Raw genomic sequence first — 15,977 nt, forward strand, 5'->3', positions numbered from 1 at the left:
TGGCCTCCCTCTTTATTTCTTTCTCCCCCTGGCCCTCCTCTTTCTTTCTCTCCCTCTTGACCCCCTCTTTATTTCTGCCTTTCTTTCTCTCTCCCCCTGGCCCCCCTCTTTATTTCTGCCTTTCTTTCTCTCTTCCCCTGGCCTCCCTCTTTATTTCTCTCTCCCCCTGGCCCTCCTCTTTCTTTCTGCCTTTCTTTCTCTCCCTCTTGACCCCCTCTTTATTTCTGCCTTTCTTTCTCTCTCCCCCTGACCCCTCTTTATTTCTGCCTTTCTTTCTCTCTCCCCCTGGCCCCCCCTCTTTATTTTTTCCTTTCTTTCTCTCTCCCCCTAGCCCCCACAAAGCCATCGTGCCAATTTCTCCACTTCCACGATTCTTTCCCTACCCTCACCCCCAAACCAGCAGCCGATTTCTCCCTGCTCCTTCCCCGATGTCCTGATGTCCTGAACTTCATCGGGCAGCAGCAGCATTCACAATTCACTGCTGTTGCCCGCTTCAGGCCTTCCTCTCTGTCGGGTCCTGTCTTCATGAAAACAGGAAGTAGGCAGGACCCGGCAGAGAACAAGGCTTGAAGCCGGCAACAGCAGCGAATTGTAAATGCTACTGCTGCCCGAAGAAGGTAATGGAGCACGAGACAGACTGCTTCTCCCCCCTCCCAGCCGAACCCCCGCTGACCCTCCTGTTGTCAAAAATGTCAAATAAAGTTGGATGTCCTAAAGGTTGGACGTCCTGGTGACTAAGTTATTTTTTTTAAACATGTGGATATCTTGCAGTGATGCTAGCTTTGAAAATGGTTGTTTCTCCACCTATGACTTTGGAAATCTTGCAAGAAACGTCCAAAGTCTGACTTACACATCCTATTGAAAATGCTCCTCCACGACAACATGAGGAGAATGGTAATAAAGGAACTTAGAGGAGTAGCTGCAAAGGTAAAAAAAATTATATCATGTGTGGAAGTTATTCAAAAAATTAATCCTGGAAGCGCAGACAAGATATACTCCATGTATTAAAAGGAGGAAGGAAGACCAAACATTACATTACATTACATTAGTGATTTCTATTCCGCTTGTGCCTTGCGGTTCTAAGCGGATTACAAGTTAGAAGACTGGACATTTCCAGTAGCATTGCAGTACATATATTCAAGAATGCGTTAAGTTACAATTGTTATTCTGGACTTTTCCAGGATAGATTGGTAGTAGATAGTAGCCAGCAAGATTAACAAGTGAGATGAAGGAAGCTATCACAGCTAAACAAAATTCTTAAGAATAGAAGAAGGATCCAACTGAAGATAAGAGAAAACAGCATATGGAATGGCAAGTCAAATGCAAGGTTCTGATAAGATAGGCAAAGAGAGACCTTGAAATGAGGATTGCATCATAAAAACTTAGATATATTAGAAGCAAGAAGCTGGGACAAGAACCAGTTGGACCTCTAGAGATTGAGGGGTAAAGGGGTGCTCAGGGAAGACAAGGCTATAGTGGAGAGATTAAATAAATTCTTTGCTACATCAAGGAAGATGTGGGAGAGATACTGGTGCCAGAAAGCAAGGTTGCTTACCTGTAACAGGTGTTCTCTGTAGACAGCAGAGGAATGCAATCACACTTGATGGTGAAGTCTCTGACTGAGCAAATCAGGTCGGATTCTCCCCTAGCTAAAGTAAGCTTTTTGAGCTTACTGAGCATGTGCAGGACTGCCCTACTCCACGAGCCCCCTCCCCTCCTCCTATCAATTTCGTTCCTAGCTATAAAAGAGGAGTTCAAATGTCCTAATGCAGATAATTTGGATGTGGGAGGGAACAGCATTGTAATGGACTGGCTATATAGATATACAGTAGAGCAGTGGGGTACCTTAGAGCAGAGTTTCTCAACTTCTTCAAGCCAAATACCCCTGCCCAAACTCCGCCCCAAACCCGCCCCCCATAATAATAGTACTAGTTGTAATTAGTTTTTTCCATCCATTTTTCATATACACACAATATAATCTTATTAATACATAATGGTAACCGCAAAATTAAAAAAACACAAAGCATGCTGTTCACAGAGAAAATGTTAATTATCATTTATGTTCGTTTTTTTCTCAAAGAAATCAAAGCAGATGACTTTAAAATATGCAATGTCACCTCAGTAACAACTATAGAAAAATAGACAAATATAGTGCAAAATATAGACAGCAGATATAAATGCTCAAAACTGACACATTTCGATCACTAAATTGAAAATAAAATCATTTTTCTTACTTTTGTTTGGTGATATCAAGAGTCTCTGGTTTCACTTCCTTCTGACTGTGCATCTAATATTTCTTTCTTTCTCCCTCCTGCAAGCTTCCTATCCTCTGGTCCTCATTCCCTTCACCCAACTAACATCTTTCTGTGTCCCTCCATGAGTCCAATTTTTCTTCCTCTCTCCTTCACCCCCATTAGCAGTATATCTTCCTCTCTCTCTCACTGTCCTTCTCTCATTCCTTCCCTTGCTGCAAAGGGAGTGGGGAAAGAGTGAGAGAGATCAGGATGCATCTCTCCCACTCCCTGTACAGCCACATCCAACATTTCTCCCCTCTCTCATCCCCCAGATCATGTGCAACATTTTTTACCACTGCCTACCAGCCCCAAGCCCATTTTTCCTTCTATCACCCCTCTCCAGCACAATGCCCAATCTCTCCCTCTATCACACACTCATATCCAACATTCCTCCCCCTTGCATCCCCTCCACCACCATATCCAACATTTCTCCCTCTCATCCTTCTATTCCCCATGCATGGCTCTCTCTCTATGCCCAATTTTCCTCTTTCTTCCTTTCCCCATGTGTACCATCTCTTTTCATCTCACTCACACACTCATGCCCAACAATTCTCCCTTTCTATTCCCTTCTTTCTGTGTCCCATGTTCATGCCCCCTCCCTTCCTTCTTTCCCTGAGTTCATGCCTTCCAGCCTATGTCCTAAAATTGTGCCCCTCTCATGTCCCAAAAAACTCCTTCCACGCCCCCCCCCCCATCCTTTTTCCCTCTCTCTCTTACTTGCTCGAGCTGCACTCTCTTCCTTCAGGGCACTTGTTGCAGGATGCGCAGCAGCGGTTCACACGCTGCATGTGGCTGACCCACAAACCTTCCCTGTGACGTCAGCTCTGATGCTGGAGAGAAAGTTTCCAGGTCAGCTACATGCAGCTTATGATCCACTATTTTTGTGTCCCGCAACAAGTTCCCTGAAGGAAGTGAGTGCGGCTCGAGCAAGTAAGGGAGAGAGGCAGGAAGGGGGGATCCCTGGTGGTGGCTTCGGAGGAGGGGGCGGGCAGGAAGGATGGTTCCCCGTCAATGGCTTTGGCCGGGGGGGGGCAAGCAGGCAGGCAGGCAATATCCTTGGCAGTGGCCAGTGCCACATACCCCCAACAAGTGACTTGCAAACCCCTAAGGGTAATCGTACCACGTGTTGAGAAACACTGTCTTAGAGGGCATTGCTGTAAACTTTACATAAAGGGTGCCAGAAGTACATCTCATCATATTCCCCTTATTATTTATGTTGAGCCCCCAAAACTCCCCCCCCCAATATACTATATCCACCTGGCTGCAATTGGCACCTATATGGCAATATAGAAGGATTTGGGTGGGCTTACACTTCCCACTATTAGAGTTGCTTATGAGTCCTCCTCTGTTTGGCTCACTAGCCCACTCACCAGGATACTTAAGACACCTGTGTGATGTTCTAGTAAGCTTTCCCATTCCAGATTCTTCTGTTCTGGAGACAGGTATTTACTTTTTCATTCAAAATCTTGGGGGATGGGAGGGGTCTGTGATTACAGGGGAAGTGTGGAGTGTCTAACTTAATCTCTCCAGTGGTCATCTGGTCAGTTTGAGTACCTTTTTGGCACTTAGACGCTTTTAAAATAGGTCTAGCTTAGAGCATCTTAAGTTCCATCCAGGATGTCTTAGAAAAGGTTTGATTATTGCCACAAGATGTCCCAAGTCTAAGCCTGCCCAAAGCCCGCCCATAATACACCTCCAACATGCCCCACTGTAGTTCTGGACACACAGCAGGTATAACGACTCGCAAGACTTCCAGAAAGATGGTATAAAAAATTGGCACCAGGAAGTGACTTAAGAGGGAGAGCTAAGGCAAGTTGGAGATGCTGTTCCCACCGGCAAGGAGTTAGAGGCACAAGGGGAGGAGGAGAGGCGGCACACCCATCAAGATAGCAGCCAGGGTGGGTCCTCTCCCACCTTACTATGCCACTGTGTCCCTCCAAATTAAGCTAATAAGAATTATGCAGAAGAATGGTGGCCTATACTAGGAAGCTAGGGAATAAACAACATTAGCAATGTTTATCATTTTTCTTTTTTGATGCCTGGTTACATCCTTAATTTATTCAACTAATTGCAAAACAACTAGAATTCTTTTTGAAGGTGAACTACATCACTGGATGCTGTATAAGAAATTTTCTTCCCACTAAGTCACTGCATCAATGCTGTTTAGATTCTGTAGATCTTAAGGCAAGATTAAGTATGTTAATTCTGGTCCTGTTCCTAAAGTTAAAGGATAGATTCTAATAGGTTCCAATTAGAGAATGACACGGGGAGCGATCCCCGCAGCGAACCGCTGCGTGGCTGCGGTTTGGCTGCGGGTTATGGTGACCTCATTAGCAAATCGCCGCAGACGCGGGGACAAATCCTTTCACCGCCCGCAAAAACGGTGAATAGATTTGTCCCCGCAGGCCAATGTCCCCCCTTCTAGGAACCGCTATTTACCTGTGTTTCACCGTGCTCCTCATTTGTCAGATCAACCCTTCCTGCCAATAGAACCCGCCCCCCCCCCCGACGATCGCCCTCAGCCCTTCATGCCGACAGAACCAGCCCTCCCCAACGATCGCGGCAGGAGGGTACCCATCCCTTCCTGCCTACCCCAACAGCCCCCCCGACGATCGCAGCAGGTCTCCCCTCCCCCCCAGCGATCACGGCAGGAGGGCACCCAACCCCTCCTGTAGACCCCCCCCAACGGCCCTCCCGACAATCGCAGCAGAAGGGTACCCAACCCCTCCTGCTGGACCCCCCCCCCCCAACGAACCCTCCCACCCCGGAACCCCCTTAGTCTTACTTTCCAAGTTGGACCGGACAGCTCCTCGCTCGTCTGGCCAGCAGGCCTGCCTCCGTCCAAATGAGGCGGGCCCGCCCCTCCCCTCCCCTGCCTAACCCACAGGATCCTAGGGCCTGATTGGCCCAAGCACCTAAGGCCCCTCCTATAGCGGGAGTGGCTTTAGGTGCCTAGACCAATCAGGCCCTAGGATCCTGTGGGTTGGGCAGGGTAGGGGCGGGCCCGCCTCATTTGGACGGAGGCAAGCCTGCTGGCCATACGTGTGAGGAGCCGTCCGGTCCAACTTGGAAAGTAAGACTAAGGGTGTTCCGGGGTGGGAGGGTTCGTTGGGGGGGAGTCCAGCAGGAGGGGTTGGGTACCCTCCTGCCGGCGATCTTAGGGGAGGCCATTGGGAGGACCGGCAGGAGGGGTTGGGTACCCTTCTGCTGCGATTGTCGGGAGGGCCGTTGGGGGGGGTCTACAGGAGGGGTTGGGTGCCCTCCTGCCGTGATCGCTGGGGGGAGGGGAGACTTGCAGCCGTAGCCGCGGTCACTATGCTAATCACGGCAGGGAGATCTTTGCCGCGATTAGGTACAGCGGCCCGCGTCTACTTACCATGTAGGCTAACATTGTAAGCATTTAAAGTACATGTCGTGTTTGTTTTTGCATTGCTAGCCCCAGGGGTGGTGGAAGATTAGTGATTGAAAAACTGTATGAAAAATAACTATTTTAAATTTAGTGATCAAAATGTGTCAGTTTTGAGAATTTATATTAATTAATTTTTTCTCTGCGTGTTTTGTTTTTGTATAGTTATTAACTAATATTTAACTAAGTTTTAAAGTTTTAAAGAATGTTTCCTTTATACGTAAATAAAGAAAAGTATATAAAATCGTACCCGTTTGAGGCTTTTATGTATGCAGCGGTGACGGTGACGGGGCGGTGAATGGGGTTGCAGTGGCGGTGACGGGGCGGTGAATGGGGTGGCAGTGGCGGTGACGGGGCGGTGAAGGGAATGGCGGTGACGGGGCGGTGCAGAGGATGGTGAGACGGGGACGGGGCGGTGACGGGGACCAATTTTTTCACCGTGTCATTCTCTAGTTCCAATCTTCTGGAATTCCTCATGCCGAAAAGAAAATATGAGACAAAAAATGTGCTTATTAGGTTTTATGTATTTCTGGTAAAATAAACTATATGTTAATTTGAATTGAACTACTAGATGCCTGTTTTCTTTCTCCTGACAACTTTCAGGTCATAAGAAAATAAATACAGTATCGATATAGAGGCTGAGAAAAATAAATAATATGAAATTAGTATACCATAATGATGATTTCTGCTCTATTTGGTAGTGGTCATTGTCAGTTTTTGTTTAGCAGGAAATGTTTCTTTTTCAAACTTTATTAGCCTTTAACAATCTTGTTTTAAGGATTTTCTTTAACTTGCTATCCTTAGCCACACAGTCTTACCAGTGGTATTCTTGGGGTCCTCCTAACATGCAGTGTCGTCTTTGTGCATCCTGTTGGACATACTGGAAGAAATACGGTGGCTTGAAAATGCCAACACGATTAGATGGAGAGCGACCGGGGCCAAACCGCAATAATATGGTATGTGTGTATGCCTTTATACTGCCTGCTTAGCATGATTAAAAATTGTATAATATCTTTGAATATCAGATGGAATAGTGAATTAAGTTCCTTACACAATATTCAGAAGACATGGCTGATAGTTAACTCCAGCAGCGATTGTTTTAAAATAGTGAATCACTTGATCAGGGGCTCTCAACATTCCTTTGGACACACCTAGATAGTCATGTTTTCAGGATATCCAAATGAATATGCATGAGATAATTGCATGCAGAAAAATTAAGTTACCTCCATTCTATGCAAATCTGGTTCAGTCATATTCATTGTGCATATCTTGAAAACCTGATTGGCCAAGTGTGTCTGGAGGACTGGGTTGAGAAACTTCATTTCTAGTACAAAAGATGTCTTGAACCAGTGAGTTATTCACATCTACTTGCAAGTTTGTATAGAATGTGTCATCTACATTTTTATGGCTCTGCCTCCTACATCACTGGGCTGTGTTGTTTCTACTCAGTTTTTCCTTCTACTTGCGAGTTGAAGGTGCCTTTTTAATCTGCTCTGATTTTGGTTTTATTGTTTTTGAGATTTTATCCTGATTTTGAGGCTTCTTGGTGCTTCAGAGGTTCCCATTTTTCCTGGGGCAGCTCTGCCTGGGAGAAGACAGACTCTTCTGTCAGAAGTCTGTAGCTGAAAGGGCAACCCTTTTACAGGGCACTTATCTAACCAGCCTTCACTAACACTCAGGGACCAATCCCCTAGCAGCAAGGCTCACTCCTGATTATTTCCAGAGCTTGAGCGCAGGCTGTGTGGCTCCTTGTCAGTCCTGAGGACTTTATCAGGTACCAGGTGCTGCCCGCCCCCCCCCCCCCCCAATGACACATGTGGAGCTGTGGGAGTTTGGGGTCTCAGTCCAACTTATGGTCTGACTGGCAGTACAAAGAGATAATAATAATAATGGACACCAGATGCCTCTATAAAGGCCGAAATTCAAATTTGTACAAGAAGTTGAAGAGTGCTCAGAGATTTCAAATAGTTCAAACCTTTGAGAACAAATTTAAGATTTTATCTTGGGAGTGAGATATAAGAGAATGCCTTTGCGAGTTCTTTGAAGCAGCATGGTTATGCGAAAAACGTCAACCCTACCAGCCCAGGGGAAAGCAACCATCTGAAACATGAGTATAGTCCATTGTAGTCTATGGGAAACATTAGGGGGCGGGGGTATTCTTTAATTGCATTTTTAGAGGTTTCTAGGGCTTTGATTTGGGTTCCCTACCTCTCAGAAACCCTTTCCTGAATTTCTTTGTACCTTTTTAGAGGGTTGTGTTATTGAAGAGATGGCTAAATTAAAGGTAGACAAAGCAATGGAGCCAGATGGCGTACATCTGAGGGTGCTAAAGGAACTTAGGAAAGTTCTGGTCGGGTGTGGTACCGGAGGACTGGAGAAGGGCGGATGTAGTCCCTCTACACAAAGGTGGAAGTAAGGATGAAGTAGGGAATTACAGACCAGTAAATCTGACTTAGCAAATTAATGGAAATGCTTTTAAAACGGAGAATGGTGATGTTTCTGGAATCTGGTGGATTACAGGACCAGAGGTAACATGGATTCACTAGAGGTAGGTCTTGTCAAAGAAATCTGATCAATTTCTTTGACTGGGTGACCAGAGAATTGGATAGAGGGAGTGTTCTAGATGTGGTATATTTAGATTTTAGCAAAGCCTTTGACAGTGTTCTACATAGACGTCTAATAAATAAACTGAATGCCTTCTGGATGGGCCCCAAAGTGATGGGCTGGGTCAAGAACTAATTGAGTGGAAGACGACAGAGGGTAGTGGTTAATGGAGATCGCTTTGAGGAAAAGAATGTTACCAGTGGTGTGCCTCAAGGTTCTGTTCTTGGGCCTGTTCTTTTTAACATTTTATATGCAATATTGCTGAAGGACTGTCAGGTAAGATTGTTTCTTTGTAGATGAAGCCAAAATCTGCAATAGAGTAGACATCCCAGATGGGGTGAATAACATGAAAAAAGACCTAGTGAAGCTTGAAGAATGGGCTGAATTTTGGCAGATAAAATTTAATGCTAAGAAATGCAAGGGCTGCAAAAACCCGAAGGAACTGTACAGTTTAGTGGGTGAAGAACTTATGTGCATGACAGATGAGTGGGACTTGGGTGTGATTGTATATGATGATCTTAAGGTGGCCAAACAGGTTTAAATGGTGATGGCAAAAGCTAGAAGGATGCTAGGATGCATAGGAAGAGGTATGGCCATTAGGAAAAAGGAGGTATTGATGCCCCTGTCTAAGAATATGGTGAGACTTCATTTAGAATATTGTGTACAATTTTGGAGACCGCACCTTCAAAAAGATATAAAAAGGATGGAGTCGGTCCAGAGGAAAGCTACTAAAATGATGCGTGATCTTCATCATAAGGTGTATGGGGACAGGCTTAAAGATCTCAATATGTATTCTTTGGAGGAAAGGCGGGAGAGGGGAAATATGATAGAGACGTTTAAATACCTACTTGTAAATTCGCATGAGTCAAGTCTCATTTGAAAGGAAGCTCTGGAATGAGAGGGCATAGGTTGAAGTTAAGAGATAATAGGCTCAGGAGTAACCTAAGGAAATACTTTTTTACAAATAGGTAGTAGGTAGTAGATGTTTGCAACAATCTCCCAGAAGCAGTAGTGGAGACAGAGACTGTGTCTGAATTCAAGAAGGGGTGGGATAGGCATGTGGGATCTCTTTGAGAGAGGAAGAGATAATGGTTACTGTGGATGTGCCGACTAGATGGGCTATTTGGCCTTTATCTGCCATCATGTTTCTATGTTTTATTTAGTGCTACCAGACCATTTTTTGGTGCCAAAATGCTGCTGCAGCATCCATCTTGGATTTTTCAATCCGATTTTAAAAACCTCATTCTACCTCAAAACACCTTGATTTTGATTAAAATCATTAGAGATGGACTCCTCAGGCTGTTTTACCCTGATTAATGCCAGATTTGCACTGGATGGCTGAATGAGAAGTGTCCATGTTCCATGTGAGGGGGGTTGGAGCACTGGGCTTAGCCCCCTCTGGTCCTTCTAGGGCAATGGAGTTGCAGGTGGCTTGTTTTTTGGGACAAAAATCCCTTCCAGAGCCCTTGGATAGCGACATGGCATCTTTGACAAAGTGCAGATGCACGGACACCTTTAGAGCCATGAGGAGACAGAGAGTCTCTGCAGATGTCCTTATGACATCCTGTTCAGGGATTTACCCCTGTCTTTGTTGGTCTTATGTTAGAATTCTATATAGCTTATTGGGTTCTAGCTGCACTGTCTGGATTCATGCCAGCTGTTGCACATTGGGGTTTACCCTCACAGAATGCAGTGCTACCTCTGAAGGTTCATCTGCAGAAACCAGAGGTCTAATTGGAGAAAGACTAGGGTGACTGGGTATCAGAATCAAAGCCCTTTTCTCCCTCAAAATGAATCTTCAGTTTTGGAGGATTCAGGGTCTCAGGCTGGAGCTAAAAGTCAGGAGTCTGTGGTAGCCTTGGACCAAGGGGAGAATCCAATGGTGTGACTCCTTTTTAAGCCAGTGACTTTGCTGGAGGTCATCACAGAATCTTTGTGAGTATTGAAGCTTGAACCCACATAGACCTCTGCTGCTCAGCATTTTGTCATGAGCAGCTCTAAGCCTCAAAACACCTTTTTTTTTTCTTTCACATCATGACATTATAGTGATGCTAATGGAGCATTGGGAGTCTCTGGAGGGTCCCTTGCAGATTGCCAGGAATAGGACAAAGTTGTATCTGCTGGTTCCTGATTTCCAACAGCTGGTGGCACAGGTTGCCAAACAAACTTCTCTGCCTAGTGAAGGTGGAATGATTTTGAAGGATGCACAAGACAGCCAGTTGGATTTAGTCCTCAAAAGACAGTTTGAGGATTTGACTTTGGGGCTGAAGGTGGCAGTAGCAACAGCTTCCTTTGTTTCAGGCACCTGCCATACTATATTGTGTCAGGCTTCATCAGAAGAGGATAATGCTTAGCCGCAGTTGCTAATTTCAGGGTGGATTATGTAGCAGATTCTCTCTATGACATGTTCAGGGTCATAAACATGGTCTCTGCTTATTCACGCTCCATCCATAGAATGCTGTGAATTAGGCAATGGACAGGAGATTTTGCTTCCAAAGCTATGTTGAGCAGACTACCTTTCAAAGACCAAATGCTCTTTGGTAAAGAGCTGGATGATCTTATGGCCATTGTGGCAGATCATCACCCTAAGTTTGGAGACTTCAGGTGAATTCAACCCTTAGGTTCCTGCCCAGCAGCAGCCTCCAAGAAGTCCCAATGACGCCAGGCCAGTCACCAAACTCCCTCGGATAGAATAGAGGTTGTCGGCTTACTGAGAGGGCTGGGCGAGGATTTGCTTGAATTCTTTCATCCTCTAGTGGACTTATTTGTGGACTCTCCAGCTGGACAACCAGAGAAAGCGACCAAGGTCTGAGCAATGTTGAAAAGTCTCATGGATATTCAAGCTGTAGAACCCATTCTGACTAAGGGATTAGGCTTGGTCCAGATACTCTATGGACTTTATCGTGCCCAAGAAAGACTCAGATGATTGGAGGCCAATCCTGGATCTGACGTCAGTCAATGCAGTACTGAAAATGCCTCAATTCTGGATGGAGTCCATGCGTTTGGTCATAGCTTCTGTGGCACTAGGAAATTTCTAGCCTCGCTGGATTTGACAGAGGCTTACTTGCATATTTCTGGGTCACAGGAAGTTTCTGAGATTCCATGTGCTGGAGAGACATTTCCAATTTTTGGCACTTCCATTCGGTCTGCCAACAGCACCTCCTACCGTTACCAAGGTGATGGTAGTTTCAGCAGTGTATTTGAGTAAGGCAGGGATCCAGGTGCATCCATATTTGGACAATTGGCTGATCAGAGCTTCATCCAAGGCCGACAACAAGAAAACAGTGATGCAAGTTGTTCAACTGCTAGAGGACCTGAGTTGGATCAGTAATTTTCAGAAGAGCCAACTGAAGCCGGCACAATCCCTAGAGTACTTGGGGATCCACTTCAAAGCAGCAGAAGGCCATGTTTTTCTTCCAGAGCCACACAAACTGAAGCTAAGAAGCCAGATTTTGGAGATCCTGGCAAAGTCACTCATATGGCTTGGCACTACCTACAGGTGCTGGGGTCAATGGTAGTGACCATAGAGGTTGTTTGGGCGAAAGCTTATGTATACCCTCTCTAGGACATGATATTGTCCATCTGGTCTCCGCAGATAGATTCTCTCCAGTTGCCACTGATTTGGACAGTGGAGGTGTGTCAAAGTTTGCATTGATGGCTCCAGCCAAAGGCTTGCCTCTCTGCATTCCACTTGTGTGATCCCAACAAAAGATGCCAGTCTTTAAGGCTTGGGGAGGGAGGGGCATTATGAGGGTCATTCAGTTCAGGGCCAATGGTGGCTGGTGGTTCAAAGGAAATGGCCCATCAACAGATTGGAGTTGTAAGCCATTCGTCTAACATTGAAGTCATTGGAGAACACCCTGGAAGGCAAAGCGATCAGGGTTTTCTCAGACAATGCCACAGCTGTGGCATACATCAGCAGACAGGGAGGCACCAAGGGTGCTCTGTTGAGACTATTGGCCCAGTTGTCTCACTGGGCAGAAGTCCACCAATAAGCTCTATTAGCAACACATGTAGTAGGAGTGGACAATGTGCAGGTTATCTCCTCAGCCAGCAGACCCTCGATCCGGGGGAGTGGTTTTTGTCCTGGAAAGCCTTCAACAGCATTGTGAGATGCTGTGGTCATCCAACATTAAATCTGATGGTGTTGGCAGCCAATAAAAAAATCTCTTAGATTTTCAGCCAAGGATTTGAGCCTGGAAGCGCAAGCATGATAGACTGGGTCATTCGAGGAATAGCAGCCCACTTAGGATTGGTAATCCTGGCTGCTCCAAATTGGACATGTTGACTATGGTACTTGGATCTGGTTCAGCTACAGAGAGGCAAACATCTCAATCTGCCAATTCATCAAACTCTTTTCTCACAGGGTCCAATTGTCCCTGGCTTACAGCATGGCTCTTGAGCGTGTGACCTTAGTGCAGAAGGGCTACTCGGAGGTGGTCATAGCTACCCTCCTCAGATCTAAGAAACCAGACTGTCACAGCCTATGCTAAGGCTTGGAAAATGTTTCAGCTCTGGTGTGCTAAGGCTCCGATGTCCATGGTCCTAAAGTTCTTCAGGATGAGCTTGAGAAGGGCCTGGCGGTTGATTCCCTCAAAGTGCAGGTGGTAGGCCTGCTTTAGAGCTTGAGTGGAGAAAGTTACTTTGGCTTCCCATCCTAATGTAGCCAGATTTTTGAAGAGAGTGTTGCAGCTGCATTCTTCTGTGTGATAGCCGTCCCTGATGTGGAATCTTAACATTGTCTTGCAGGCCCTCAGTAAGGCTCCATACGAGCCTTTACAAGAGGCACTGCTGATGGATCTTTCTGTTAAGATGGTCTTTCTGGTAACTGTCACCTCAGCAAGAAGGGTCTCAGAGTTCCAGGCTCTGTTGTACAGAAAGCTTTTACTCATTTACAGAGGCTGGCTTCTCACTGTGCACAGTACCTTCTTTTCTGCCAAAGGTGTCCTGAGCCTTCCATATAAATCAGGATATCAGCCCACAATCCATGCAATGAGTTTGAAGGAAAAGGACACAGTTTTGGTGCTGGATGTTAGGAGAGTTCTTGCCCATTACCTTGAGGTGATGAATGATTTTAGTCTCTCAGATCACCTTTTTGTATTAACAAGTTCTAGGCACCTGGGTTAACAGACTTCTATGGCTTCCATTTCAAGATGGATTTGCATGGCTATTTCTTCAGCATACATCATATGTGATAAGCAATCACCGATTTCTTTGAAAGCACACACTATGACGAGTGTGGCTGGAGGAAAAGTCCATAGTCTGTTACTGAGAAAGACATGGGTGAAGCCACTGCTTGACCAGTATCGGTAGTATGTAATATTGCTACTCCTTGGGTTTTGGACTGGATTGGCCACTGAGAATGGGCTACTGGGCTTAATGGACCATTGGTCTGACCCAGTAAGGTTATTCTTATGTTCATGGACAGAGTCATGGGCAGTTTCACCCAAGAAGGTGGGAACTGAGGAGAAACAGCACAGCCCAGTGATGCAGGAGGTAGAGCCAAAAAAATGTAGATGACGCCTTCTACACAAACTCACGAGTAATGGTGAATAACCTACTGGTTCAAGACTCGTATGCTTTTCTACTAGAAGGAAGATTATTGATGGAAGAATCTAATTTTCCATAATGGTTAAGAAAATAATGGTTCCATAATGGTTAAGAAAATAATGAATAAAAAAAACCTCATACTTGTTTCATTAGATTTGGCCTTATTCTTAGGTTCTTATTTCCCCCTGTTCATTTCATTCAGAAATGATTTGCTGCTGCTTAAAGTACTTTGGAGGCAATTTTAATGCTGCTCATAGAAACATAGAAACTGACAGCAGAAAAGGGCCAAGGCCCTTCTAGTCTGCCCACACTAATGACCCCCCCCCCCTAACTTCCTCTGTGAAGAGATCCCACGTGCCAATCCCATTTTTTCTTAAAATCTGGCACGCTGCTGGCCTCAATCACCTATAGTGGAAGACTATTCCAGCGATCAACCACCCTTTCGGTGAAGAAATATTTTCTGGTGTCACCATGAAATTTCCCACCCCTGAGCTTCAACGGATGCCCTCTTCTTCCACCTTGATATGGCCCGTGACATATTTGAACGTCTCGATCATGTCTCCCCTCTCTCTGCGTTCCTCGCACAGCTGCTTGTGCATTTGCTTTGAAAATTGCCTATGTACAGGTTTCCAATAATGTAGTGACTATTCCAGTCCATAGTTTTCTATCAGAGCAGCAAACTTTCATGTAGCAGTCGCTAGTTTCAGTACAGCCTGTTTAAAAGAAATGTTGCAAGAATCAACAACAAAGGTGACCAATTGATGCTCAGTCTCTTATTTTGCAATAGACTCGACATGATTGTGTTTCGGCCCAAATGGGCCTGCCTCAGGAATCTAGAATAAAACATGTTTTGAAAAGACACAATCATACCAGCATCCTCTGAAATATCCTCCTTGTCTCCTTAGATCTTGCTGCCGCATTTGACACTATATATCACCATCTCCTTCAATGACTTGCATCCATTGGTGTATCTGATCAAGTCCTTGCATGGCTCAAATCCTACTTTTCTGATAGGGTATCCATCGTTCATTTCAATAACTCAATTTATAAGTCTTTTAACTCCAACTTTGGCATTCCACAAGTTTCTATACTGTCCCCTTTACTTTTTAATATTTACCTGGCTCCCCTCTTAACCCTCTGTCCATCGATTGGATTCACTGTATATGCCTATGCCAATGATCTTCAACTTCTTTATACCATTGACCCCACTAACCAAAATGATATTTCTACCATCGACCTCAAATTAGCTAAAATTCATGATTGGCTAAATGTGAATATGCTTTCTCTAAGCATTTCTAAAACAAGCACCGTGCTTTTTCCACGGAAAGACGGTTTAGAGTTAATTACTCATGTTTCCGTCAACAATGTCTCTCTTAAATCAACTTCAACAACCAAAATATTAGGTATTCTTATTGATAATAAACTTTCATTCCGTCCTCAAATCAGTTCGCTGGTCAAAAGCTGTTTTTACAAACTTAGGATGATTAGATCTTTGGGCCCCCTCCTTGACACAAATTCTCTTAATGTTTTAATTCATTCTCTTGTAATATCTAAAATTGATTATTGTAATTCATTATACAATGGGTTGTGTTTAAAAGATATAAAATGTCTTCAACTTATACAAAACACAGCTATTAAAATTATTTTGGGTTCTAAAAACTTTGATCACGTCACCCCTTTGTTACAAAAAGCTCATTGGCTGCCTGTTTTACATAGGATTACCTATAAAATTGCCCTCTTGACTTTTAAAACTATGCAAACTAATACCCCGGCATTTATAGATAGACTACTTATCCCTTATGACCCTCCTCAAACTTTAAGGTCAGCCTCACAACATTCCCTTAACGTTCCATCCCTAAAGATAATTGGTACTCGTCAAACTCTTATTTTCTCAGTCACCGCCCCTTTGATTTGGAACTCTCTCTCTCTATTCCTCAGAGCTGAACAAAACTTGCAGAAATGTAAAAACAGCCTAAAATGCTTTCTCTTTAAAGATGCCTATAACTGATTTTTTACATACGTATTTATTTAACTTGTTCCCATTTCTAATTGTATATTCCTTTTATGTATTCTTTCTAAGAAATTGTAGTTCTTCCCTTTTCCCCCAATGTTTTCATGTCATA

At 44.6% G+C, this 15,977-nt stretch overlaps 1 protein-coding gene across 8 annotated transcripts in view; it reads left to right on the top strand.

Annotated features, from left to right (window-relative positions):
• The window catches only part of MTA1 (metastasis associated 1), a 428,762-nt gene that overhangs the window by 286,123 nt on the left and 126,662 nt on the right, over positions 1-15,977 (top strand). For all 8 annotated transcript variants that reach the window (XM_033951860.1, XM_033951862.1, XM_033951865.1 and 5 more), the window contains one exon: positions 6,505-6,656. In XM_033951860.1, coding sequence (XP_033807751.1) covers positions 6,505-6,656 — 152 coding nt within the window. The remainder of the gene's footprint in view (positions 1-6,504; positions 6,657-15,977) is intronic.

Source organism: Geotrypetes seraphini, chromosome 7, assembly GCF_902459505.1.
Source record: "Geotrypetes seraphini chromosome 7, aGeoSer1.1, whole genome shotgun sequence".
Taxonomy (NCBI): domain Eukaryota; kingdom Metazoa; phylum Chordata; class Amphibia; order Gymnophiona; family Dermophiidae; genus Geotrypetes; species Geotrypetes seraphini.